The 26,787-nt window shown below is 43.8% G+C and overlaps 2 protein-coding genes across 4 annotated transcripts in view; one reads left to right on the top strand and one right to left on the bottom strand.

Moving 5' to 3' along the window:
- Positions 1 to 26,787, bottom strand: part of CARS1 (cysteinyl-tRNA synthetase 1) — a 93,468-nt gene that overhangs the window by 38,430 nt on the left and 28,251 nt on the right. For all 3 annotated transcript variants that reach the window (XR_010981746.2, XM_068099190.2, XM_078782886.1), the window contains exons 4-13: positions 22,250 to 22,346; positions 18,810 to 18,908; positions 12,328 to 12,477; positions 11,535 to 11,675; positions 10,240 to 10,328; positions 9,973 to 10,094; positions 3,818 to 3,930; positions 3,528 to 3,656; positions 850 to 979; positions 294 to 397 (exon numbers count right to left, since the gene is read on the bottom strand). Coding sequence is in view for 2 of the 3 variants with exons in the window: in XM_068099190.2 (XP_067955291.2) it covers positions 294 to 397; positions 850 to 979; positions 3,528 to 3,656; positions 3,818 to 3,930; positions 9,973 to 10,094; positions 10,240 to 10,328; positions 11,535 to 11,675; positions 12,328 to 12,477; positions 18,810 to 18,908; positions 22,250 to 22,346 (1,174 nt within the window). In the remaining variant the exon portion in view is untranslated. The remainder of the gene's footprint in view (positions 1 to 293; positions 398 to 849; positions 980 to 3,527; positions 3,657 to 3,817; positions 3,931 to 9,972; positions 10,095 to 10,239; positions 10,329 to 11,534; positions 11,676 to 12,327; positions 12,478 to 18,809; positions 18,909 to 22,249; positions 22,347 to 26,787) is intronic.
- Positions 6,208 to 8,382, top strand: LOC144893134 (uncharacterized). The gene has a single exon (XM_078782776.1). The coding sequence runs from the start codon at positions 7,225 to 7,227 to the stop codon at positions 8,251 to 8,253; it is 1,029 nt and encodes a 342-aa protein (XP_078638902.1). The 5' UTR covers positions 6,208 to 7,224; the 3' UTR covers positions 8,254 to 8,382.

The following is a 26,787-nucleotide window of genomic DNA, read 5'->3' as shown; positions in this document are numbered from 1 at the left end:
TCCTGGGTTCGAATCCCGGTCGATCGCTGAATTAACGCCAGGGGGGTTGACTCAGCTTGTCATCCTTCCGAGGTCGGCTAATTGAGTACAAGATCACTGGTAATTCCCTGTGTGTCGCAAGAGTCGACGAACAGGGTTGGTGGCAGGAAGGGCATCCGACCGTAAAACATTGCTTCAAAAAGGGGACCATGGTGCCCGAAAAAGGCCAACCCCTACTCTGCGGGGAAAAATGGCCTCTAAAGGTGGTTCTATACACATATAGTAGTAGTAGTAGTAGTCACACAATTACTCACTCCCAGGAACCTTTCGTACTGCACTGCAGATTCCATGGTATTTTGCGAGTAGTCAAGCGTGTCCTTCCAAGAATGCATTAGGAAAACCAGGCGAAGTTGTCGGGCTGGGGGCCGGAGATGGCGGAGGTTGGAGGATGGGGATACAACAGAAGAGCGCGAGAACGGCATTATGGTTTATTCCGAGAGTTACTTCAGAAACAGCAATGTTTTACTCACATATTTCATGTCACAATCTCTAACCTTGTACTCAAAGAAAAATATTGGTTATGGATCCATGATTTATTGCAAAATAGAAACACTAAAAAAAACAAAAAGACACGTGTGTGCGCGCACAGATTTATCATTGGAAATCTTCAATCCGAAGAAAAGGAACAGCTTTCAAAATTATCAAGTGGTTAATGAACCTTGTGTGAAGTCCTGTGAAAGAGTGAATAAATCATAACGACAACGAATCGACAATGGAGCCACTCAGGATGGGTGTTATAAACGGAATAATAGCACACTGGAAATGAGACTTGGATTAACCGATCAATATTCAGGTGTGAAAGAAACATACCGCTGTGCTTTTGCAGCGCTTCCTTGATTGTAATGAAATTCTTCAGTGACTTGGACATCTTGCACCCAGAAATGGTCAGGTGACCGGTGTGGAGGAAATAGCGAACCCAGTGGTTATTGTCAAAGTACGCCTGCACACAAGCAACCACGGCCAGAGGATCTCACAAAACGTTGTTGCGGGGACACGACAGGGGGTAATGGGAGTAATGTAGCCTAGTTATGCTATGAGTAAATGGTTAGCATAGAGTACGGTATCTATGCGAAATGAGAGGAAATGTATCGAACAATGTATTATGAGCTGATAATTGTGATTCTCCCACCCCCCACCCTCCCCTCCTCCCTCCACTCCCCTTCGTTTGTGTCGACAAAACACACTTCCCTTCCCCCCCTTCTTGACCCTTTAAATCATTCCTTCGTTTTTTGTCTATATGTGTTTCCCTTAACAAAAGACCGACGGTTGCTCCATTGAGGGTGGGTGGTTCCCATCACCAGGAAGATCCATGGACGTGCACTGAGGGGAGGAGCCACCAGACGCAATGACAATGGTGGGCGTGTAGCAGCACGAGTTGGTTCACGCGCGGAGAACCAATCAGCACACGGTCGTAAGTTCAATAAAACCCATAGGGCCTCAGACTACCAAAGAGTTGGCATGCGGACAGCGTTTTTGAATGGACGTGTTGAATAATGTTGGCTGTGAGCGAGACCGCAAAGAAGCTGAACACAGAAGTACACGAAAAACGAGAGCTTCCAGGGAAGCAGAACTCAACTGAACTGACTGGACAACTTTAAAGTAGGTCAGTTGTCTGTACTAGATTTGACTTAAATGAAAAGCCAACAACCTTGTGTAATAATTTTAAGGTCCTCGTATCCTTATACTTGTATATGCCGGCCTATGGCGGCCATTTTGTGACAGATCGGGTTGACATGCGATAGCAACCTACCTTGTGTGGTAAGAGTCTCACACACCAAGTTTGATCAAAATCCATAAATATTCGTGGACGTTAGTCTTAACGTCGTTTCGGAGCTGAAAACAATATGGCGGCCTATGGCGGCCATTTTGTGACTGATCGGGTTGGAATGCAATAGCAACCTATCTTGTGTGGTAAGGGTTAAACATTCTAAGTTTGATCAAAATCTGTTAATATTTGTGGACGCTAGAGTGTTAACGTCGTTTTCATGACCAAAACCAAAATGGTCGCCTAAGTCCGCCATTTTTCAACGGATCGGGCTGAAATGTAATACCAACCTGGTCCTTTGGGTAAGGATGTTGCATGCCAAGTTTGATCAGAATCGGTTCATATTTGTGGACGCTGGAGTGTTAACGTCGAAAAGTTAACGGACGACAGACGACGACGACGACAGATGACGGACACCGGAGGGTTCAGTATGTGATGAACTCAACTGGACGGTAGTCCAGTTGAGTTAAAAAGTTAATAGTTCCAGGGGTTCAGGGTTGGGGGAAGACTCCAATTCTCCATTTAAATGTGTATGGCATAGCGCCACTTCTGGTGGGAGGATGGTATTGCAAGTCAAACTAAAGTACGCAATTTTTGGGGGAATTAACCCACCCGTAATTGGGAGGGAAGTAACCCATCCGTAAAAATGGGCTCTTCACCAGTGCTAGTTTGGTAAGGATGAGTGAAATGTAAAAATGGACCATGATATGGCAAAGAGCATGCCTCAATGAACTTGGGATTGGATGCCAGGGCAGGCATGTGATTGGTCCTTGAGAGGCAAGCCTAGTAAGCCAAGCGTGAGACTCGACAACCAAGAGAGACAGAGATCCATGCGTGGTGTTAAGGCAATTAGATAAAGGAAGCAGCGAGCACTCCAGAGGTGAGACATGGATTAATTCGCAATGCTGGGTGAGCATCGCTGTCCTGCTCGAGGGGAAATTTCACTTTGAGATGAAAACGTTCATGGAGGGTGGGAGCTCATCAGAGTGACACACAACCAAGCTATCTCAAGCATTATGTGTTGGGGAACACGGTTTCTGCAAGGATCGTGCGCTCCCGTCAGGCCATTCATCATGGTGGTGACACCCAGCAACGAGATGAGGACATTTCCTGTTAAGATCAAAGACCTAAACAGATACGCAGAGGGACGCTAAACAAAGCACCGTTTTCAGCAACATGATGCTAAACTCATCGTACAAAGTCATCTGCTTTTATCATCTGGTAAACAGTTGCCTCCAGTATAAATCAGTTGGAACTGCCTCTACTGCTCAATGCACCTTCAAGTTGCTCATCAGGTGTTCAATACGTCTCGACGTGCCCACATAACTTGACAGTTGCCCTGGTTTAAGAATTCAGAGATTGTGCTGATGCAGGTTGGTGAACTGTCGATTTTGGGTACTTGCTGAGATAATGATAGGTTCAAGGTAAATTTAAAAATAAAGAGTTGTTTTTAATCACCAACATTGTGGCACAAGTTCCATTTCGATAGTATATGATTAAACGACCTGTTTACTCCAACTGCGGTGGAATATTGCTGCAATCAGCTCGGTGACTCAAGGTGTGGCTTGCATCCACCACCGAGCATGTGATTATATAATATAAACACCTCGGGATAGGTAAAGTACAACAGATTCCATGAGGAAGAGCCCCCAACAAGCTTCCTTGACAGCTACATCAACAGGAAAATGATTGAACACTTATGATAGGCCTTCGCAGATCTGACCTCTGACTGTGCCAGTTCATTGTCATGGTGTGGAAAACGGAGATCAAAACCTCCACCGTGAATGTCCATGGACTCTCCCAGAATGGAACTGGCCATTGCAGAACACTCAATGTGCCAGCCAGGCCGACCCTGCATCACAAAGATGGAGGCGAGGAGGAATAAAAATGATATACCAGAGGTGAATCTCAAAATACTTACTTCATAAGTATCGAGCATTTAGTGAATAGGAAGTCTTAGCATAACACACAATGAAGATAGGTTGGTATAACCATCACAAGCGAGAGACAGACCTTTCCCCAGGGAGAGCTCCAGGCTGGCTCTCCCGGCTTTGATGCCTTCCAAAGGGCAAAGTCGTTAGGAGAGAGTTTCTCTCCCAGCCGCTCAGCCGGCACGCTGAGGTCTCCTGGACCAGGGCATCAGGGCTGAAATTAGTCAATGCATCTTCAAATGATAATATCACACATGTAAGAACAGATAATACCTTTAACGTCCAACCACAGACCAATCAGCCTGCTCCCAATCATCAGCAAGGTCATGGAATCCATCATCGCTTCTGATATTAAATCCTTCCTCTTCTCCAATTTTCTCCAACAACCTCATCTCTGATCATCAATTTGGATTCAGACCAGGTCATTCTACTCTGGACATGCTGCTTCTGCTGTCTCAACAATGGATGGAGGTCCTCAATGTCAAACAGGAAATTAGAACTGTCTCCCTTGACATATCTCGTGCCTTCGATACGGTCTGGCAATCCGCCCTGCTCACCAAATTCTCCTCTTATGGTATCCATGGGAACCTCCATGCATGGTTCGCGGACTTCCTCTCCTGTCCTAGTCAACATATGGCTCAAAATGGAATTCCCTCATCAACTATTCTTGTCCAGGCTGGAGTTCCTCAAGGTAGTGTTCTGGGCCCTGTGCATTTTCTGGTCTTCATCAATGATCTCTCTGCCTCTCTGGAAAATCCTCTCTATCTCTTTATTGATGACTCCACTCTTTGCCGCTCCATTCCTCATCCCTCAGATCGGCAGTCTGCATCCTCACTCTCTGCAGACCTGGACAAAATCACAGACTGGTCAAACAAGTGGAACATGTCTTTCAATCCTGACAAATCTCACACTCTCAATTTGTCTCTCTGCAAAGATCGTCTGGAAAACCCTCCCATCTACTTTCTCAACAATCGTCTTGAAGAAGTTCTGTCACTCAAGCTTTTGGGTCTCACGATCTGCCATGATCTTTCCTGGGAAAACCACATTTCCAAGCTGGCCTCCAAAGCTAGTCGCCGACTGGGAATGCTCCGTAATGCAAAGTTCTTTCTGGGCACTTCTGAGCTCATCACCACATACAAAGCTTTCATCCACAACTTGATGGAATACTGCTCTCCCCTCTGGGCCGGTGCTCCTGCCTCTCACCTAGCTCGGCTTTACGCTGTAGAAACCAAAGCTTTCAGAATCATTGGAATCTCCCGTGATGAAGCCGATTCAGAGGGCCTTTCACTTACTCACCGCAGGCAGGTTGGTGGTCTTTCTGTCTTCCACAGACTTCTCTCCGGCCTAGCCCTCCCCCTCCCCCCCAGCCCTGTCTGTGTTCTGTCCCCCAAATATTCCTACAGGTCGCACAAGATCTGCCTGCAACCCTCTTATGGTTAAACTGCCAAAATCAAGACTCTCTGCTCACCTTGACTCTTTCATTCCTCTTTTCTCCCGCCTCTGGAACAAACTCCCTCACTCTCTTAAATCCAACTCATCCCTCCAGGTCTTTGAAACAGCTGTTCACCACCATCTCTTATCTTCCCCCATCCAAAACATTGATCTTTTCTACTCCCGTCATTGTTCTCCATAAAGCCCGGTGGCCGGCGGCATACGTACACCTGTTGGAGACAGTACCGCCAGCTGTTTTGGATAGATTAGCAAAAAAAAAACAGGATTTTTGGGTAACTTTACATTCGTACAATGTTTGTTGTTACTTCCCTCTCCACTGAAACTAAATCTCCATTCACATTATACTTTCTACAAAACAGATCTGTAAAAAAGATCGTTATTGAAATGCCATCGAAATCTGATCACTTTCCAATAGGAACGATTTCATTACGCTTCTATCGGTTGGCGGATAATGGAAATGTAGCCAATCAGCGAGCGTGATACAATTAGTCACGGTTCACTCCAAACGCACATGGTCTGTGTACTGGTGACTGTCATATTCGTTACAACAAAACAAACGTGTTATGAAACGAGTTAGACAAATCAGCTTGGCGGAAGCCTTCACCCAAAGTAAAGGACTTCACAATGAAAGTCAAGGGACAAATGACAACGAAACTGATGATGTGCATGACTACGACATGCCCACAACAGCAACAGACGTTGATGAAGTAGAACTTGGAGGTAAGCCTTTTGATCCGAAGTTGGTCAGTTACTTTCCGAGTTCATTTTCCATTCGTAATATATTGTTGACTATTATTTGTTGTCCAATGGATGGGTTGCACAAATTTTGTTACTTCCTATTATTTCATTTCCTAATTTCATTGTATCATTACTTAGTATCCACAATGCTCAGCATAAATATCAGTCCGATGGATGGGATGGGTTTTGATTGGGGGGGGGGGGGGGGGGGATGGGAGGGTGGTCTGTGAATTCTGAACTGATAATTGTTCAATTCACAATTCACATCGTTGACTTGAGCATAGTTGTTCTTATGAATAATTAATAACAATAACACAATTCTGTGTTTACTTTTAAAACAATTTATTATTTCTTTCCACAGAAACTGCTGAGGTCATCCATGATCAGCTGGAAAATGAAACTGAACACAGATCAACACCAAATGCATCCATACCAACTTCAAGTGATCGCGCGAACGTCCATTCCCATGATGGATGCATCCAAGAGAACTGCTGTGCAGTGTCCAGCACAGAACAGACAAGGCTGTCTAAGTTACCAGATCGATTTCAGCATAATTGGCTGATGAATAAAGTAATATTTTGTGAGAAGACCCAGTCATGGTGGCTTTTGTACGAGGAGGGACGGGGGATGTTCTGTTTGCTCTGCCAGAAGCATGATGCTAAGAACAGGCACAATCGTCAAAAGAAGTGGATTGTGGAAGCTTCTGTCAGATATAAACGTAGCCAACTGGACCTCCATAACAACTCTCAGCAACACCAGAATGCTATATCTGCAGAATTGAATCAACGTGTGAGTTTCTTCCTCATGGAGAAAGAGAAGAAAGATCGGGTAAAAGACGAAGTCATGTTTAATGCATTTCTTCGTGCTTACTGGATGGCGAAAGAAGAGGTCAGTAACAGAAAGCTGCCATCGCTTCTGGAACTTCTACAGACAGCTGGTCTCAAGGATATGAAATACTTTGCATACCGTTCCACCAGGTCAGTGCAAGAAATATTTCTTGCCATTGGACAGACCATTCAACTAGACGTTCTGGATTCGGGTCAGAAGTCTCCTTCGTTCGGATTGCTTGCTGATGAAGTCACGGACATTGCAATTAAAGAACAACTCCTGCTCTTTGTCCAATGCGTTTCTCAAGATGCCACTGTCCAAACGAAGTTCCTAGCTGTGAGAGACGTTTTGGACCAATTCACAAGCCCGGCTGCAGAATCCCTCCATGCAGTCATCACGCAAACTCTCCAGGATTTGGCCCTAGAAAGTCGATGCCTGGCATAATTAGTCAGTGATGGAGCCAGTGTCGTGATGGGAAAAAACACAGGTGAAGCTGCACGATTGAAAAGATCAACAAATCCACGGATGATCAGCATTCACTGCATTTGCCAAAGACTTGCGCTGGCCTGCGCAGATTCGACAGATGAGATCGCATATCTTAAAGGAGTAGAGGATCTTCCCATAACCTGCTGGAAGTTTTTCGACAACTCACCCAAACGTTCAGCTGCATATATTAAGACCCAACAAGAGCTGCATGCACTTTCATTGTCAGAGTCGGCCAGGAAAGCTGTTGGAAAAAAGATCAAGAAAGCCACTAGAACCAGATGGCTTTCCATCAACGGGGCCATTTCGGGGATATACCAAGACCACTTAACTTTGCTTTTGACATTCCGTTCTTTGGAGAGAGATCCCACTGCTGTTGGTCTGCTTCGAAAGTTTGACACCGTCAAATTCCTTGGGACTGTTTACATGCTGCATTCAGTGTTACCCAGCTTGGCATCCCTAAGCAGAACCTTCCAGAAGGGGAATGTCCATTATGCATCCATCACTTCGAGCATCGAGTACACTCTGGATACACTTGATGGACTGGCAAGGAAGAAGGAATGCATTGCAACACTCAAAGCGGATGTTGCCCCAACTGGTCGTCTGGCACTGAGTGGTCTTGAGCTTAGCCCCTTTCAGGAGCAACAAATGGAGAACCAGCTCACCAAGTATATCAAGGCTCTGACCACCGACGTAAACAACAGATTTGAAGATGATGTTCCAGTTGTCTCTGCATTTCAGATCTTTGATCCAAAATCAGTCCCACTCAGAACTGATTCTGATTTCGCTGAATACGGCAAAAAGGAGTGCAACACACTGGCAACCCATTTCTTCTCCACTCCAGAAGACCAACGGGAGGTAATGGATGAATGGGGAAAATTCAAATACGAACTCCTAAAATGGCAAACCCAAATTCCAGAATTGCTTCTTAAGACCAACAGAGATGCATCTGCAGCAGCCCCTGCTGAACAGAAACGACATCCTCGAAATCTTATCAGGGAGACACTAACAGAATAGGCCCTGAAACGGCTTCTTCGATCCAAAACGGCTTATGGACCAGTGTACCCCCAAACTCCTCCACATTGCTGAGGTTTGTCTGTCCATGCCGGTCAGTAACGCTTGGCCAGAACGTGGAGCTAGTGCCCTGAAGAGACTGAAAACTAGATTAAGAAATGTGCTGAAGAACAACATGCTGGAATCCCTCTTGCATGTTGCCATCAATGGGCCTCCTGCATCTGAGTGCCATGATGTTGTTGCAGCTGCTGTGGAGAGGTGGAAAACCGACAGAAACAGAGAAAAACTTGATAAGCTTCTCAAACACGTTTGAATACATACTTTTGAAAAACTGTAACTGTTCAGTGTGTGATTATGGGACTGTGAAAATGATACTGATGACCTCTTAAAGGTGTAGTCTTATTATACACATCATAAAACATCGGGCTGAAAAATCTTACATGTACAAGTGTTAGAAAACATGAAAATTAGAATGTTTTTACACCCTGCAACAGGACTATAAATGGCGAGAATATCTGTCCAGAAATGTGCCAGATTGCACCAATGGCAATGGAGGATTCCAAAAATTTCCTTCCAAAAATTTCACTACGTGGCGCAAACTTGGGAATTTCAACCACAGACATCTACTTTCCTTGCCACATATAGGTAAATGGAATTGAATGGAGAACACTGCCCGTTAAAACACCCCAAATTCACCTTTATAAAATTCTGTTTTATTTCCTGAAAGTTCTTGTTGTTTCCATCTTGTTTATCCCGCCCCAACCCTCTCCCTTCCACAGATCTACCACTGTCCCTGTTCTCTACTGTTGTTGTGCTTCCCTCTCTCTCCCTCTCTTGTCTCCTGCTCCCTGTATTATGTGTTCTATGTCTTAACTCTTACATGAGCCTTCACTCAGTATAAATAAAAAAACTGGCTGGGCCAATGTGTCTGGAATAATTATTGTGTTCAATCCAATTCTTAAATCCAGGCTCAACCAAGTCAAGTCTTTCTGTTCTTCTTCTTTTTGTACACCCCCCTTACTTTTCTCGCGAGCCATAGTTCACCAAGAAAGCTGAACGCAAGGCCAAAGTCCAAATTTAAGGTGAGCTGTGCATTTTAACTACATGACTGTAATTGTATGCTGACTATTTTGAGACAATGTTTGAATGAATATTTTTCATCTGTTATCATTATTAGGTTGGTGTGCTGAGCTGTGGCCCTGTGCTGTGTGTAGGAAGGGTGTCGGAGTGAACTCCATTCAATGTACAATGTGCGCTGAGTGGGTTCATCAAAAATGTAGTGGTCTGAGAGGGTCATTAACCAGTGTGGCAGCTACATTCAAATGTAAGGTGTGCACAGAGGGAGCTGCAGATGGAGGAAATGTTGAGTTGGATCTTGGAGACGGCGTGAAGCTGGAAGGTGTGAAAACATTTTGCTACCTCGGAGACATGCTGAATGGAGAAGGTGGATCAGACTATCATTATTAACACACCTGTTATCATTCACCAACCCCCGCTTTGCTGGGAAAAATGGCCTCTAAAGGTGGTTTTTTAAAAATCATTATTAGGAAATAAACTTGCGTCACAATAACATAAGGAAACTAAAAACACACACCTGGAGATAAAACATAAGTTCGAGTACAAACTGAAAACTAATCAGGTCATTATTAACACACGTCTAGAGTTTCTTCAAATGTAGATTCAACGCACGGCTCAAGCATAGTTCTAGCATTCAGGACATACCTTCTCCTTCTTGGAGAGCGTTCTGATCGCCGACTGCCTCCGGAACCAGCTTGGCGTATGTGTGCTTTGTGCTGCCATCAAAGGCCACGGTATTAAAGTACACCGAGCCATTGGATTCGTACCTACCAGCACGGCAAAACAACCGTTATGTAATCACGTTAAGATCTACTTTGAGCATTTTGTGCAAAATATGCGATAAACCAAAGTTAGGAGAACGCAGTGGACCAGCAATAGATTGAATGCGAGAAGCTCAGTAGAGCGATTCACCCATATCCATTTTCAATGATTTTCTTCACGAACTCGATGATCTCTGGAACGTATTCACTGACTCGGGTCAGAACGTCCGGAGGTAGAACCTACGAAGGAGGCACTGCACATGTTAATACCTCAGTCTTTAAGAGTAATAAACAATAAAACAATTTAAGAGCAATAAAACCCCTGTTTATTAAAGTTTTTGTTTTTTTACAAGAACAAATATTGCTTTAAATTAAATCACTGACATCAATAACTTAAAATTTACTAGAGACTTCAAAGGACACCTTACCCCACGAAGTCTTGGGAAAAAAAGGACATGGGAAGGGTCTTTTCAACGTTTGTTTTGTGTTTCCGAGCACGAACTACATTAGCTTCGTTTGTGAACTTTGACTAACACGCATGATGGCAACCATACGAAGCCGCTAGGTCAAACAATTATGAACAATCCAAAGATGAACCTTCTGCCAACTCTTCTCTGTGACACAGATGATTTTATAATGATCTTTGAGCAAAAGTTGCACCTTAAACAAACCGATCTTTTGGAAAACATTAGCTCTGTAGTTACATGGCTCGGTGGCCCCATTCTGTATGAATCTCGCTGATACAGAACCCTCAGAGCCCGGGTACTTCTAAATTGAAGGGTTTTTGGACGTGTAAAGAAGGCGATTTGTGTTCTTCAGTGTTAAAATATTTAATTATATTGAAATAAAATAAAAAGTTTAAAGGCTGTAGAACAGCACCACCTGCAACACCACCACCCTAATCCATTGAATCGGATATTTACCGCTGTTGATGCACCTCTTTTACATCACCTCATCGAACGTTAAATCAGTTACTTGTGCGTGTTTTTTGTGTCCTTTATGACATCCCCCAAAATACTATGTCCCTGTTTGGAATGATTCTCATCCTTGTTTGGTTGCCAGACAGACAAACAATTGCTTTACTGCGCGTGCGTATGCGCGATCGGGACGGGATTCCGTACAATTTGCCAAATTCAGAGCCAAAGTACTGCTAAACTGCAGGTTCGTGTTCTGATTCGTGCTCTATAGTGTTCGAAATTAAAAAATAAAATGACATCAACTAGTTCCTCAAACACCGATTGACCTCGTCAGACAAACAGAATGAACCGATTGCTTAACCTTACCTTGAGCTGTGCATGCTGGGTAAAAATAATCTACATTTATTTTTACCCCGATGCATGTGTCCTGTCCTGTTTGTGTTTGTGCTTGTTTGTGTCCTGTTTTTGTCTGTTACGTCCTGATCCGTTCATTGTACGAGCTCTTACGCTCTAGTGTTGCTGTTCTTACATTTAAAGCCGTCATGTCATTGTGAAAATCCATCTCCCAGTAGCGTGGAAGCTCAGAAAATATAGAATTGTCCATAATCTGACTGCCCAGTCGTGCATCCAGCCAGTCAGCCAAGGGATCCTTGGCTGCATCCAGGAGGTTCTGCGAAGTGGGAGATACAAAGTACAAGGAGAAAATAATTGAGGCCTGGAGCAGAAACATACTGAGTGTTTATTTGTATACCACCGTTTAGAGGCCATTTTTCCCCGCAAAGCGGGGGTTGGCCTTTTCGGGGACCGTGGTTGTTGTTGTTTTTTGGTCCCCTTTTTGAAGCAATGTTTTACGGCCGGATGCCCTTCCTGCCGCCAACCCTGTTTGTCGCCTTTTTACGATAAACAGGGAATTACCAGTGTACTGGTACTCAATTTGCCGACCTCGGAAGGATGAAAGGCTGAGTCAACCCCCCTGGCGTTAATTCAGCGATCGACCGGGATTCGAACCGAGGATCCTTGGATCCTAAGCCCTCACCCTAGCCGCTAGCCCAACACCAGAAAATAATTGAGGCCTGGAGCAGAAACATACTGAGTGTTTATTTGTATTAAAAAAAAAAAAAAAAAAAAAAAAAAACTGAGTGTTTATTTGTATGTCATCTTCAAATCCCCTTGCAAAATCTGTGCAAAAATTACAGTAATGATTCTTATTGCCACTGCCCTACAATAAATAATGTAGATGTAAAAAATCCTCCGTTGGTTTCGATACTTTAACCAGGAGGGGGTGCAGTTGGGGCCCTGAAAAGAAGAGAGAAATGACCAACCTGTGCCAAAGTAGACATTTGTGGGCCATCCTGCACTGTATTCATTTCAGACTTCATCGTAGACAGGCTGTCATCCACATTGCGAGCAATTCGCTCCAACATCTGTCGCTTGTCCGGGTCAGAAGTTATTTGCAACTTCTTTCGCATGACCTGTCAAAGTATCATTAGTTGTCAGGGAGCTACTGTACTCCAACTACATCCACAGAAAAATGACCAAGCACATACTGTACTCCAACTACATCCACAGGAAAATGACCAAGCACATACTGTACTCCAACTACATCCACAGGAAAATGCCCAAGCACATACTGTACTCCAAATACATCCGCAGGAAAATGACCAGAGACATACTGTACTCCAACTACATCAACAGGAAAATGACCAAGCACATACTGTACTCCAACTACATCCACAGAAAAATGACCAAGCACATACTGTACTCCAACTACATCCACAGGAAAATGACCAAGCACATACTGTACTCCAACTACATCCACAGGAAAATGCCCAAGCACATACTGTACTCCAAATACATCCGCAGGAAAATGACCAGGGACATACTGTACTCCAACTACATCCACAGGAAAATGACCAAGCACATACTGTACTCCAACTACATCCACAGGAAAATGACCAAGCACATACTGTACTCCAAATACATCCACAGGAAAATGACCAGAGACATACTGTACTCCAACTACATCCATAGGAAAATGACCAAGCACATACTGTACTCCAAACTACATCCACAGGAAAATGCCCAAGCACATACTGTACTCCAAATACATCCACAGGAAAATGACCAAACACATACTGTACTCCAACTACATCCACAGGAAAATGCCCAAGCACATACTGTACTTCAACTACATCCACAGGAAAATGACCAAACACATACTGTACTCCAAATACATCCACAGGAAAATGACCAAACACATACTGTACTCCAAATACATCCACAGGAAAATGCCCAAACACATACTGTACTCCAATTACATCCACAGGAAAATGCCCAAGCACATACTGTACTCCAACTACATCCACAGGAAAATGACCAAACACATACTGTACTCCAAATACATCCACAGGAAAATGCCCAAGCACATACTGTACTTCAACTACATCCACAGGAAAATGCCCAAACACATACTGTACTCCAAATACATCCACAGGAAAATGACCAAACACATACTGTACTCCAAATACATCCACAGGAAAATGCCCAAGCACATACTGTACTTCAACTACATCCACAGGAAAATGCCCAAACACATACTGTACTCCAAATACATCTGCAGGAAAATGACCAAACACATACTGTACTCCAATTACATCCACAGGAAAATGCCCAAGCACATACTGTACTCCAAATACATCCACAGGAAAATGCCCAAGCACATACTGTACTTCAACTACATCCACAGGAAAATGCCCAAGCACATACTGTACTCCAAATACATCCACAGGAAAATGCCCAAGCACATACTGTACTTCAACTACATCCACAGGAAAATGACCAAACACAATGTACTCCAACTACATCCACAGGAAAATGACCAAACACATACTGTACTCCAAATACATCCACAGGAAAATGCCCAAGCACATACTGTACTCCAACTACATCCACAGGAAAATGACCAAGCACATACTGTACTTCAACTACATCCACAGGAAAATGCCCAAGCACATACTGTACTTCAACTACATCCACAGGAAAATGCCCAAGCACATACTGTACTCCAACTACATCCACAGGAAAATGCCCAAGCACATACTGTACTTCAACTACATCCACAGGAAAATGCCCAAACACATACTGTACTCCAAATACATCCACAGGAAAATGACCAAACACATACTGTACTCCAAATACATCCACAGGAAAATGCCCAAGCACATACTGTACTTCAACTACATCCACAGGAAAATGCCCAAGCACATACTGTACTCCAAATACATCCGCAGGAAAATGACCAGAGACATACTGTACTCCAACTACATCAACAGGAAAATGACCAAGCACATACTGTACTCCAACTACATCCACAGAAAAATGACCAAGCACATACTGTACTCCAACTACATCCACAGGAAAATGACCAAGCACATACTGTACTCCAACTACATCCACAGGAAAATGCCCAAGCACATACTGTACTCCAAATACATCCGCAGGAAAATGACCAGGGACATACTGTACTCCAACTACATCCACAGGAAAATGACCAAGCACATACTGTACTCCAACTACATCCACAGGAAAATGACCAAGCACATACTGTACTCCAAATACATCCACAGGAAAATGACCAGAGACATACTGTACTCCAACTACATCCATAGGAAAATGACCAAGCACATACTGTACTCCAAACTACATCCACAGGAAAATGCCCAAGCACATACTGTACTCCAAATACATCCACAGGAAAATGACCAAACACATACTGTACTCCAACTACATCCACAGGAAAATGCCCAAGCACATACTGTACTTCAACTACATCCACAGGAAAATGACCAAACACATACTGTACTCCAAATACATCCACAGGAAAATGACCAAACACATACTGTACTCCAAATACATCCACAGGAAAATGCCCAAACACATACTGTACTCCAATTACATCCACAGGAAAATGCCCAAGCACATACTGTACTCCAACTACATCCACAGGAAAATGACCAAACACATACTGTACTCCAAATACATCCACAGGAAAATGCCCAAGCACATACTGTACTTCAACTACATCCACAGGAAAATGCCCAAACACATACTGTACTCCAAATACATCCACAGGAAAATGACCAAACACATACTGTACTCCAAATACATCCACAGGAAAATGCCCAAGCACATACTGTACTTCAACTACATCCACAGGAAAATGCCCAAACACATACTGTACTCCAAATACATCTGCAGGAAAATGACCAAACACATACTGTACTCCAATTACATCCACAGGAAAATGCCCAAGCACATACTGTACTTCAACTACATCCACAGGGAAATGACCAAACACATACTGTACTCCAACTCCATCTGCAGGAAAATGACCAAACACATACTGTACTCCAACTACATCCACAGGAAAATGACCAAACACATACTGTACTCCAACTCCATCTGCAGGAAAATGACCAAACACATACTGTACTCCAACTACATCCACAGGAAAATGCCCAAGCACATACTGTACTCCAACTACATCCACAGGAAAATGCCCAAGCACATACTGTACTCCAATTACATCCACAGGAAAATGCCCAAGCACATACTGTACTCCAACTACATCCACAGGAAAATGACCAAACACATACTGTACTTCAACTACATCCACAGGAAAATGCCCAAGCACATACTGTACTCCAACTACATCCACAGGAAAATGACCAAACACATACTGTACTCCAACTCCATCTGCAGGAAAATGACCAAACACATACTGTACTCCAACTACATCCACAGGAAAATGCCCAAGCACATACTGTACTCCAACTACATCCACAGGAAAATGACCAAACACATACTGTACTTCAACTACATCCACAGGAAAATGACCAAACACATACTGTACTCCAACTACATCCACAGGAAAATGACCAAACACATACTGTACTCCAACTACATCCACAGGAAAATGACCAAACACATACTGTACTCCAACTACATCCACAGGAAAATGACCAAACACATACTGTACTCCAACTACATCCACAGGAAAATGACCAAACACAATGTACTCCAATTACATCCACAGGAAAATGACCAAACACATACTGTACTTCAACTACATCCACAGGAAAATGACCAAACACATACTGTACTACAACTACATCCACAGGAAAATGACCAAACACATACTGTACTACAACTACATCCACAGGAAAATGACCAAACACATACTGTACTACAATTACATCCACAGGAAAATGACCAAACACATACTGTACTTCAACTACATCCACAGGAAAATGACCAAACACATACTGTACTACAATTACATCCACAGGAAAATGACCAAACATACTGTACTCCAACTACATCCACAGGAAAATGACCAAACACATACTGTACTCCAACTACATCTGCAGGAAAATGACCAAACACATACTGTACTCCAATTACATCCACAGGAAAATGACCAAGCACATACTGTACTCCAACTACATCCACAGGAAAATGACCAAACACATACTGTACTCCAACTACATCTGCAGGAAAATGACCAAACACATACTGTACTCCAACTACATCCACAGGAAAAAGACCAAACACATACTGTACTACAATTACATCCACAGGAAAATGACCAAACATACTGTACTCCAACTACATCCACAGGAAAATGACCAAACACACTGTACTCCCAATTACATCCACAGGAAAATGACCAAACACATACTGTACTCCAATTACATCCACAGGAAAATGACCAAACACATACTGTACTCCAACTACATCCACAGGAAAATGACCAAACACATACTGTACTCCAACTACATCTGCAGGAAAATGACCAAACACATATTGTACTCCAACTACATCTGGTGGGAAATGACCAAACACATACTGTACTCCCAATTACATCCACAGGAAAATGACCAAACACATACTGTACTCCAATTACATCCACAGGAAAATGACCAAACACATACTATACTCCAACTACATCCACAGGAAAATGACCAAACACATACTGTACTCCAACTACATCTGCAGGAAAATGACCAAACACATATTGTACTCCAACTACATCTGGTGGGAAATGACCAAACACATACTGTACTCCAACTACATCCACAGGAAAATGACCAAACACATACTGTACTCCAACTACATCTGCAGGAAAATGACCAAACACATATTGTACTCCAACTACATCTGGTGGGAAATGACCAAACACATACTGTACTCCAACTACATCCACAGGAAAATGACCAAACACATACTGTACTCCAACTACATCTGCAGGAAAATGACCAAACACATATTGTACTCCAACTACATCTGGTGGGAAATGACCAAACACATACTGTGCATCAATTACACCTGGTGGGAAATGACAAGCACTGACTGCACTCCAATTACACCTGGTGGAAAATGACATGCACCTGCTGCACTCCAATTACATCTGGTGGGAAATGACAAGCATGTACTGTACTCCAATTACACCTGGTGGGAAATGACAAGCACTGACTGCACTCCAATTACACCTGGTGGGAAATGACAAGCACTGACTGCACTCCAATTACACCTGGTGGAAAATGACAAGCACCGACTGCACTCCAATTACATCTGGTGGGAAATGACAAGCATGTACTGTACTCCAATTACACCTGGTGGGAAATGACAAGCACTGACTGCACTCCAATTACACCTGGTGGGAAATGACAAGCACTGACTGCACTCCAATTACACCTGGTGGAAAATGACATGCACCTGCTGCACTCCAATTACATCTGGTGGGAAATGACAAGCATGTACTGTACTCCAATTACATCTGGTGGGAAATGACAAGCACATACTGTGCATCAATTACACCTGGTGGGAAATGACAAGCACATACTGTACTACAATTATACCTGGTAGGAAATGACAAGCATGTACTGTACCGGTACTCCAATTACACCTGGTGGGAAATGACAAGCACATACTGTGCATCAATTACACCTGGTGGGAAATGACAAGCACATACTGTACTACAATTATACCTGGTAGGAAATAACAAGCATGTACTGTACCGGTACTCCAATTACACCTGGTGGGAAATGACAAGCACATACTGTACATCAATTACATCTGGCGGGAAATGACAAGCACATACTGTGCACCAATTACACCTGGTGGGAAATGGCAAACACATACTGTACATCAATTACATCTGGCGGGAAATGACAAGCACATACTGTGCACCAATTACACCTGGTGGGAAATGACAAGCACATACTGTGCACCAATTACACCTGGTGGGAAATGACAAGCACATACTGTACTCCAATTACATCTGATGGAAAATGACAAGCACATACTGTGCACCAATTACACCTGGTGGGAAATGACAAGCACATACTGTACATCAATTACATCTGGCGGGAAATGACAAGCACATACTGTACATCAATTACATCTGGCGGGAAATGACAAGCACATACTGTACTCCAATTACATCTGATGTAAAATGACAAGCACATACTGTGCACCAATTACACCTGGTGGGAAATGACAAGCACATACTGTACATCAATTACATCTGGCGGGAAATGACAAGCACATACTGTACTCCAATTGCATCTGGTGGGAAATGACAAGCAGACACTGTACTCCAATTACATCTGGTGGGAAATGACAAGCAGACACTGTACTCCAATTACATCTGGTGGGAAATGACAAGCAGACACTGTACTGCAATTACACCTGGTGGGAAATTACAATCAAATAAAACAAGATAATCACACAGTCAGCATACCTCCATCGACTCTTCCACATCGTTCAGGAGTTGTGCATGTGCAGGAAGGTGGGCCCGATACCCTCCCAGCAAATAGTTTTGCCTCGCTCGCTTTATGATCTACAAACAGACCAAGCTTATTACAATAATAAAAATAAACCAAAGTAATCATGAACTTGGGGGCAGGAGGAGAGAATATTATTTATATATCTATCTATAATTCCAGTAATCTCTGTGTGTATGTGTGTGTGTCTGTGTGTGTGTGTGTGTGTGTGTGTGTTTGTCTGTGACCGCTGTTTCTCGACAACCACGGGTCCGATATACTTGAAACTTGCCAGGTATATTGCTGGGGACCCGAGGATGTGCCTTTTCAAGGTTTGAAATTAATCGGACAAGTGGTTCCCAAGGTATGGTCACCGTACTCGCAAGCCGTTCGCTTTGGCTTTGCGAATGAACCAAACCATTTCATGTAAATAGAGGGGGGGGTTCTACCGTACTCGCAAGCCGTTCGCTTTGGCTTTGCGAATGGACCAAACCATTTCATGTAAATAGAGGGGGGGGGTTCTGTGGTCGTTACTGCCACGTGGTTTCAAAGTTTTTTTTTGTTGTTGTTGTTTGCACGCATGTTTTTTTGCACCCACGTACGGGCACGCCCTAGTATATACAATTACTATAAGAGAGATGCTTGTCTAATTGTACATGTCTATCACCATTTTTCACAAAGATGGCCAAACAGATCTTCCTCAAACTTTCACAGGTTCATCAAGGAGTGCCAGAGTGTTTTTGACAAAATCTTGAAAAGAAACAAGTTTCATTTTGGGGGGATTTTCACTCTATAGTGCCTAATCCCTTGTAGCCATGTGGAAGGTCATATTAAATGATCCCCGACCCCATTCCTTAGTGGTTGTAGGTATTTTAAGCCGTCACAAAAAAAAACGGAATTTTTATTTTATTATTATTTTAAAAAAGCCAACAGGATCAGAAGAGCACCAGCAACGCAGGGGACCCCTACTTTTATTTTTATTTCGTATGCAGCCCGTGGCCGCTGGTTGCGTCATTGGCTGCACGAACGACTGTACCGTGGATACAGTGCTCCCGTTACCAGTAAGTAATCTGGTACTCATTTTGCAAGCCTCGGAAGGATGATAAGCTAAGTCAATCCACCTGTTGTTATTTAATGGCATGGCAGGGGCTCCAAGTCAAGATTCTGTAATCTTAAGGCATCCCACCCCCTTTAACCATTAGGCCAACACCAGGCTTGGTACCCCTGCTAATACATACATACAGTGCCTATAGAAAGTTTACACCCCCTTTTAAAATTTTCACCTTTTGTTACCGTATACCCTGGAATTAAATTGCATTAAATCAGACTTTTCCCACCTTTATTTACACATCGTAACCCACAACTTCCAAGTGAAAAACAAATTCGACAAATTTCAGAAAATTAATTAAAAATACAAAACGATAATATCTTGGTTGGATACGTGTCCACATCCCTGAGTTAATACTTGGTGGAAGCACCTTTGACAGCAATTACACCTGTGAGTCTGTTGGGACAGGTCTCTAGCAACTTTGCACACCTTGATTGGGCAATATTTACCAATTCTTCTGTACAAAACTGTTCAAGCTCAGTCAGGTAGCGTGGGGAGCGTTGATGGACAGCAATCTTCAAGTCATGCCACAGATTTTTGATTGGATTTAGGTCGGGGCTCTGACTGGGCCACTCAAGGACACTTATCTTTTTGTTCCGTAGCCACTTGTTCCGTAGCCACCAAGCGTAGCTTTGGCTGTGCGCTTCGGGTCATTCTCTTGCTGAAAGGTGAACTCCGTCCCAAAGAGGGTAGCAGGTTTTCCTCGAGGACTTTTCTGTATTTTGCTCCATCCATTTTCCCTTCTATCCTGATAAGTGTCCCAGTCCTTGCTGATGAGAAACATCCCCATAACATGATGCCACCATGATGCTTCACAGTAGGGATGGTGTTCTTTGGGTGATGTGTTTTGTTGGGTTGGGTTTGCACCAAACATAACGTTTTGCATTTTGGCCAAAATTTCCATCTTGGTTTCGTCAGACCACAAAACATTTTGCCACATGGTTTCAGAATCTCCGGAGTGTTTTTTTGCATACCTCAAACGGGACTTAAGGTGGGCTTTTTGAGTAATTGCTTCCTTACAGGCCAGACTTGTGGAGTGCTTGGGATATTGTTGTCACATGCACACAGTGACCAGTCTTTGCCCTAAAGGCCTGTAGCTCTTTCAAAGTTGCCATTGGCCTCTTCGTGGCCTCTCTGATCAGTCTCCTCCTTGATTGGTCATCCAGTTTGGAGGGACGGCCTGATCTAAGTAGGGTCTTGGTGGTACCATACACCTTCCACTTCGTAATGATTGTCTTGACTGTGCTCCAATGGATATTCAAGGCCTTTGAGATATTTTTATACCCATCTCCTGATCTGTGCCTTTCCACAATTTTATCCCAGAAGTCTTTTGAAAGCTCCTTGGTGCTCATGGTTGAGTCTTTGCTGTGAAATGCATGATGTAGCAGAGGAAACCTACAGGAACAGCTGATTTTATTCTGAAATAATCAGAATCACTACAATTTAACACAGGTAGAGGCCAATTAACTTGATGTGTGATTTTGAAGGTGATTGGTTACACCTGAGCTAATTTACAATTGCTATTACAAGCGTTACGCCTCGGTCCCCCGTCGTTGAAGTGATGTGAGTTGACAAAGTTGAAGACGCAAGGCGGCCATCTTGGATTTTGACGTGGCGACCCAATTTTCAATAGCGTTCTTCCTTATGCGTAGATACACCCACACACCAGATTAGAAGTTGGTACTTCGCTTATTTTTCAAGATATTCCGCTCACAAGGTTCAGACATACATGGCGTCAGACATACATGGCGGCGGCCATCTTGGATTTTGACGTGGGTTGCACCCACACACCAAATTAGAATTGGGTCCATCGCTTATGCACACACGCATGCACGCACGCACGCACGCACGTTCGCACGGACGCACACACGGAGTCACGGACGGAGGGGAAAATCATTGTCCCCCTTTCGCTCCGTGGTGTGACGGGGGACAATAAGGGGGATGGACACTTATCCAACCAAGATAGTCTCGTTTTGTATTTTTAATTACATTTCTGAAATTTGTAGAATTTGTTTTTCACTTGGAAGTTCTGGTTATGATGTGTAAATAAAGGTGGGAAAAGTCTGATTTAATGCATTGCAATTCCAGGCTACAGGGAAACAAAAGGTGGAAATTTTGAAAGGGGGTGTAGACTTTCTATAGGCCCTGTATGTATATAAACACGCACATTCAAGAATGGCTTTGAATGCTACAACTGTATTCTTCCACACATCCATATAGGCAGTTATGAAATTATTACCAAAGACTACTATGTGACAAGCAAGAAAAATTGCATGAGCATGAATTTTAAAAGCCTTTCCATGTGCGCACCTTATCATCGATGTCTGTGATATTCATGCAATAAATCACGTCGTAATGGAAGTACCGGGAGAGGATTCTCCGTAGGATGTCAAACGAAATGTAAGAGCTGCAGAAACAATTTCAGAGCTTACGCATACATGGATTTAAAATGGAAACAACGATTCCCCAATTAATGTTTAAAGTTACATAAGGCTGCTGGGCCATAGAAGTTCACGGTTCACGTTTCACGTTTCACGGTTCACGTTCACGTGAACAATCGGACCCTGGGCCATAGGATTTCACGCTTGGCTGTTCACGTGTTGCGCGCCAGTTCTGCTTTGGCCGAGTAACCGTCAACCTGGACTCTTCGGATGAAGAAGATTGCCTCATTCTGCTTCTACTAAGACGGAGGAAGAGAAAAAGGCACAGAATTTGGAGCCGAGAGCACTTCCTTCTGAGAGAAACCCGTGGTGAATTCCACCGAACAACTTCTCACTCTGTCTCTGTCTTTATCACTGTCTCATTCACTCTGTATGTCTGTCTGTCTCTCTCTCTCTCTCTCTTTCTCTCTCTCACACACACACACACACACTGACACACACACAAACACACACATTGACACACACACACACACACACACAATTAAACAACCACACACACACACACTGACACACACACACACATACACACACACACACACATTGACACACACACACACACACAATTAAACAACCACACACACACACACTGACACACACACACACACACATACACACACACATTGACACACACACACACACACACACACACAATTAAACAAACACACACGCGCACACACCCGAAAACAATAAACCTTAACCTGTCGGTGAATTCAGACGCCCATTCAAGTTCTCCCAAACTTGTGCCTTCTGGTCCTTGTCTTTGTAATCCGCCACACGCGGATCCCACAGCAGGGGCCTTGCTCTCACTAACTCGATCAACTGTTCTCGGTAGTCGTCCATTTTGTTTCGGAAGTTTTGCCCGGATGTCAGTCTAAAAATAATCAGGTCGACCGAGATCTCCGTTTTCACGCATAGAAAAAGTGTGCATGTTCATTCCGCCTTTCACGCGTGAAACGTGACACGTGAAACGTGAAACATGAAAGGCGTTCTATGGCCCAGAGCAAGTCATACTACGTTTGTCCATTTTTCTTTACACGCGTGAACCGTGAAACGTGAACCGTGAACTTCTATGGCCCAGCAGCCTAAAGCAATTTTTGTGGTTTCACTCGTAATCAATTTTGGAATAATAAAAAAAATGCAAAACATTACAACCTTTTAATTTACATGAAGAATTTGCCATAATTGAGGCTCTAATAATGATCATACTGTGAGATTAAATTAATCTTATCATCTCAAAATGACCAAAACCTGTAAACGTCTCCCACCACCTTCCATTGACCAGTACCTCTGAGGTTCTCCGATCATTATATTAACAGCAATGTCAAAAAACTCCAGCCATCACCCTCAATACACGACTTTCTAAATGACGTAATCTGCCCCAGAATGTTCGGTGTGCATACATGGAACAGCCCAGGAAGTGGTGATCTTCAGGGCAGCATGAAATATACTGTGAGAGTGAGGCAAGATTGTTACTTAAAATGGTTCACAAAGCTTCTAAAACAATCCAAAAACACTTGGAAAAGTACCTGAGAGAAAGGGCTGTACCTCTGCATAATGAAAAACATGGAGAACTTTCTCAGCTCACCGAACGGGCAGCTGCTCGTCCTGCAAGCTCCAGATCAGGTGAGCCGGTGAAAGACCCGAGTAGACGGGCATGTGCTACAAAAACCCAGACAGATCGCTACCAGTGAATGGACAGGTGGGTGTTTTGGAATAGCTAGTGAATGGAATGTGTAATGTGTGTGTCTGGATTAGGTACTTCTGAACATCGACGTTAAGGACATATCTGGGGCTTGTGAATGCACAGGGTAAGTTTTAAATTATTATATTTACCATTAATCATGTTGGGATGTGGGGGCTATCAAAGCTGGTATAAATACTGTAAAACCCCAGTTTATGTGGGGGATGCGTTCCTGTAAATTGTGACGAATATCAAAACGATGGAAATCAAAGCAGTTTTTCTCATAAGAATTAATGGAATAAGCGGGGGATTTGTTCCTTACTTTGCGATTTGACAGATTATATTTCGCTTTATACCTGTGATATTAACCTTTTTTGATTAATAGCATTTATGTTCAGGTGCACATGTGCGTTTATGTAAAAAAAAATTTTTACCACATATTTAAATAGAAAATAAACCTCTTCCAGAAACTTTCAAGGGTAGTGATACGTCTTCTTCTTACTCCTTCAATGAATGTCTGCATATTTACTGATCGGAGGCCAACTTCCCAACAGCCCCAACCTCCCAACATTTGTTAAAGTGGACATCTCTCTGGCCATTCTCAGAGAGCCTCCTCAGCGCCAACGAGTCTGGCATTTCACTCAGGCTGACTGGTATGGTCTGCAAGCAGCCATCAATCATCTGGACTGGTCTCCCATCTCTACTGCCTCTGACATCAATTCTTCCAAAGCAAACTGCTCTCTCTCATGCACAGATTTGCCCCATCTCGTCTTCAGTTGTCTTACCCTTCCTCCCATCCATGGTACACTGAATCTTGTGATGAGGCAGTTGCCCTGAAACAACTTGCCTTTGCCTCTTGGAAGGCAAATCCAACTGAAGGCAATCTCAGTTCCTTCCACCAAGCTCGGAACAAGTGTGTGTCTACCCTCAGGAGTGCCAGGAAGCACTATCTCTCCACACTCAAGATTGAACTCTCAAACCTGTCTCCTTCCTCCAAATCCTGGTCGCATCTGGTCAAATCCATTTCTGGTGTTTATTCCCTCTCCATCCCCTCCCTTACCTCAAATAGCTACACAGTCGACACCGCACGTGACAAAGCCGAATGCCTCAACTCTGTGTTTGCCTCAAAATCTTGTGTCCCAAACCCATCTCTCTCTGTTCCCACCTTTCCCAGTCGAACCCAACTGCTCCTGGACTCTGTGTCCTCCTCTCCTGACAAGGTGGAGAAGTTTTTGTCAAACCTCGACTCTGATTCTGCAACTGGACCAGACGGCATCAGCCCAAGGGTCCTAAAATCCTGATCTGCCACTCTATCTCACCCTTTCTCTGTTCTTTTCACCCTCTCTTTTGCTCAAGGTCATCTACCAGTATCTTGGAAATCAGTAAACGTTACCGCTTTACACAAAAAATGTGCAAAAACAGATTTTTTTTTTTTTTTTTTTGTATACAAGATCGAGGCTCGTGAAAGAGCGAACATTAATCACACAGAAAGACAAACCGACACATAAAACATATAACATCGGGAGCGGTAGACAAGATGGGGAGAGAGGGGGAAGGACACAAACACAACATTTGAGAGCAGGGACCGAGAGACATGGAGACATCGAGAGATATGAGAGAGGGCGAGGGCTTTGGGGGGGGGGGGGGCAAGGGAAGGGGGCGGTGGGAGAGGTATAAAACATATGGACACTGCCAGGACTTCCAGGAAAGAAGTTGGAATTTCAAACAAGGTGGATCTGGGGTGAATTAGCGGGGGTAGAAAAGATCAAGGTTTTGGATGGGGGAAGATAAGAGATGGTGGTGAACAGCTGTTTTAAAGACCTGGAGGGAGGAGTGGGATTGAAGGGAGTGACGGAGTTTGTTCCAGAGGCGGGAGAAAAGAGGAATGAAAGAGTGAAGGTGAGCAGAGAGCCGAGATTTCGGCAGTTTAACCATCAGAGGGTTGCTGGCAGATCTTGTGCGACCTGTAGGAATATTTGGGGAACAGAGCACAGAGAGAGCTGGGGGTGCAAGGCCGGAGAGGAGTCGGTAGAAGACAGAAAGACCACCTACCTGCCTGCGGTGAGTGAGTGAAAGGCCCTCAGAGATAGCTTCATCGCGGGAGATTCCAATAATTCTGAAAGCTTTGGTTTCAACAGCGTGAAGCCGAGCTAGGTGTGAGGCAGGAGCACCGGCCCATAGGGGAGAACAGTATTCCATTGAGCTGCGGATGAAAGCCTTGTATGTGGTGAGGAGCTCAGGTGTGCCGAGGAAGGACGTCGCACGACGGAGGATGCCCAGTCGGCGACTGGCTTTGGAGGCCAGCTTGGAAATGTGGTTTTCCCAAGAAAGATCATGGCAGATAGTGAGACCCAAAAGCTTGAGCGACAGAACTTCTTGGAGAGGATTGTTGAGAAAGTAGATGGGAGGGTTGTCCAGTCGATCTTTTCGGAGAGACATAGTAAGAGTGTGAGATTTGTCAGGATTGAAAGACATGTTCCACTTGTTTGACCAGTCTGTGATTTTGTCCAAGTCTTCAGAGAGTGAGGAGGCTACAGACTGCCGATCTGAGGGAAGAGGAATGGAGCGGCAGAGAGTGGAGTCATCAGCAAAGAGATAGAGAGGATTTTCAAGAGAGTCAGAGAGATCATTGATGAAGACCAGAAAAAGCACGGGGCCCAGAACACTGCCTTGGGGAACTCCAGCCTGAACAGGAAGAGGAGATGAGAGAAACCCATTCAGGGCCA

Source organism: Myxine glutinosa, chromosome 8 (assembly GCF_964187855.1).
Source record: "Myxine glutinosa chromosome 8, kmMyxGlut1.1, whole genome shotgun sequence".
Lineage (NCBI taxonomy): Eukaryota > Metazoa > Chordata > Myxini > Myxiniformes > Myxinidae > Myxine > Myxine glutinosa.
The sequence above is the reverse complement of the archived record's forward strand: the minus strand, read 5'-3'. Positions and strand labels throughout refer to the sequence as shown.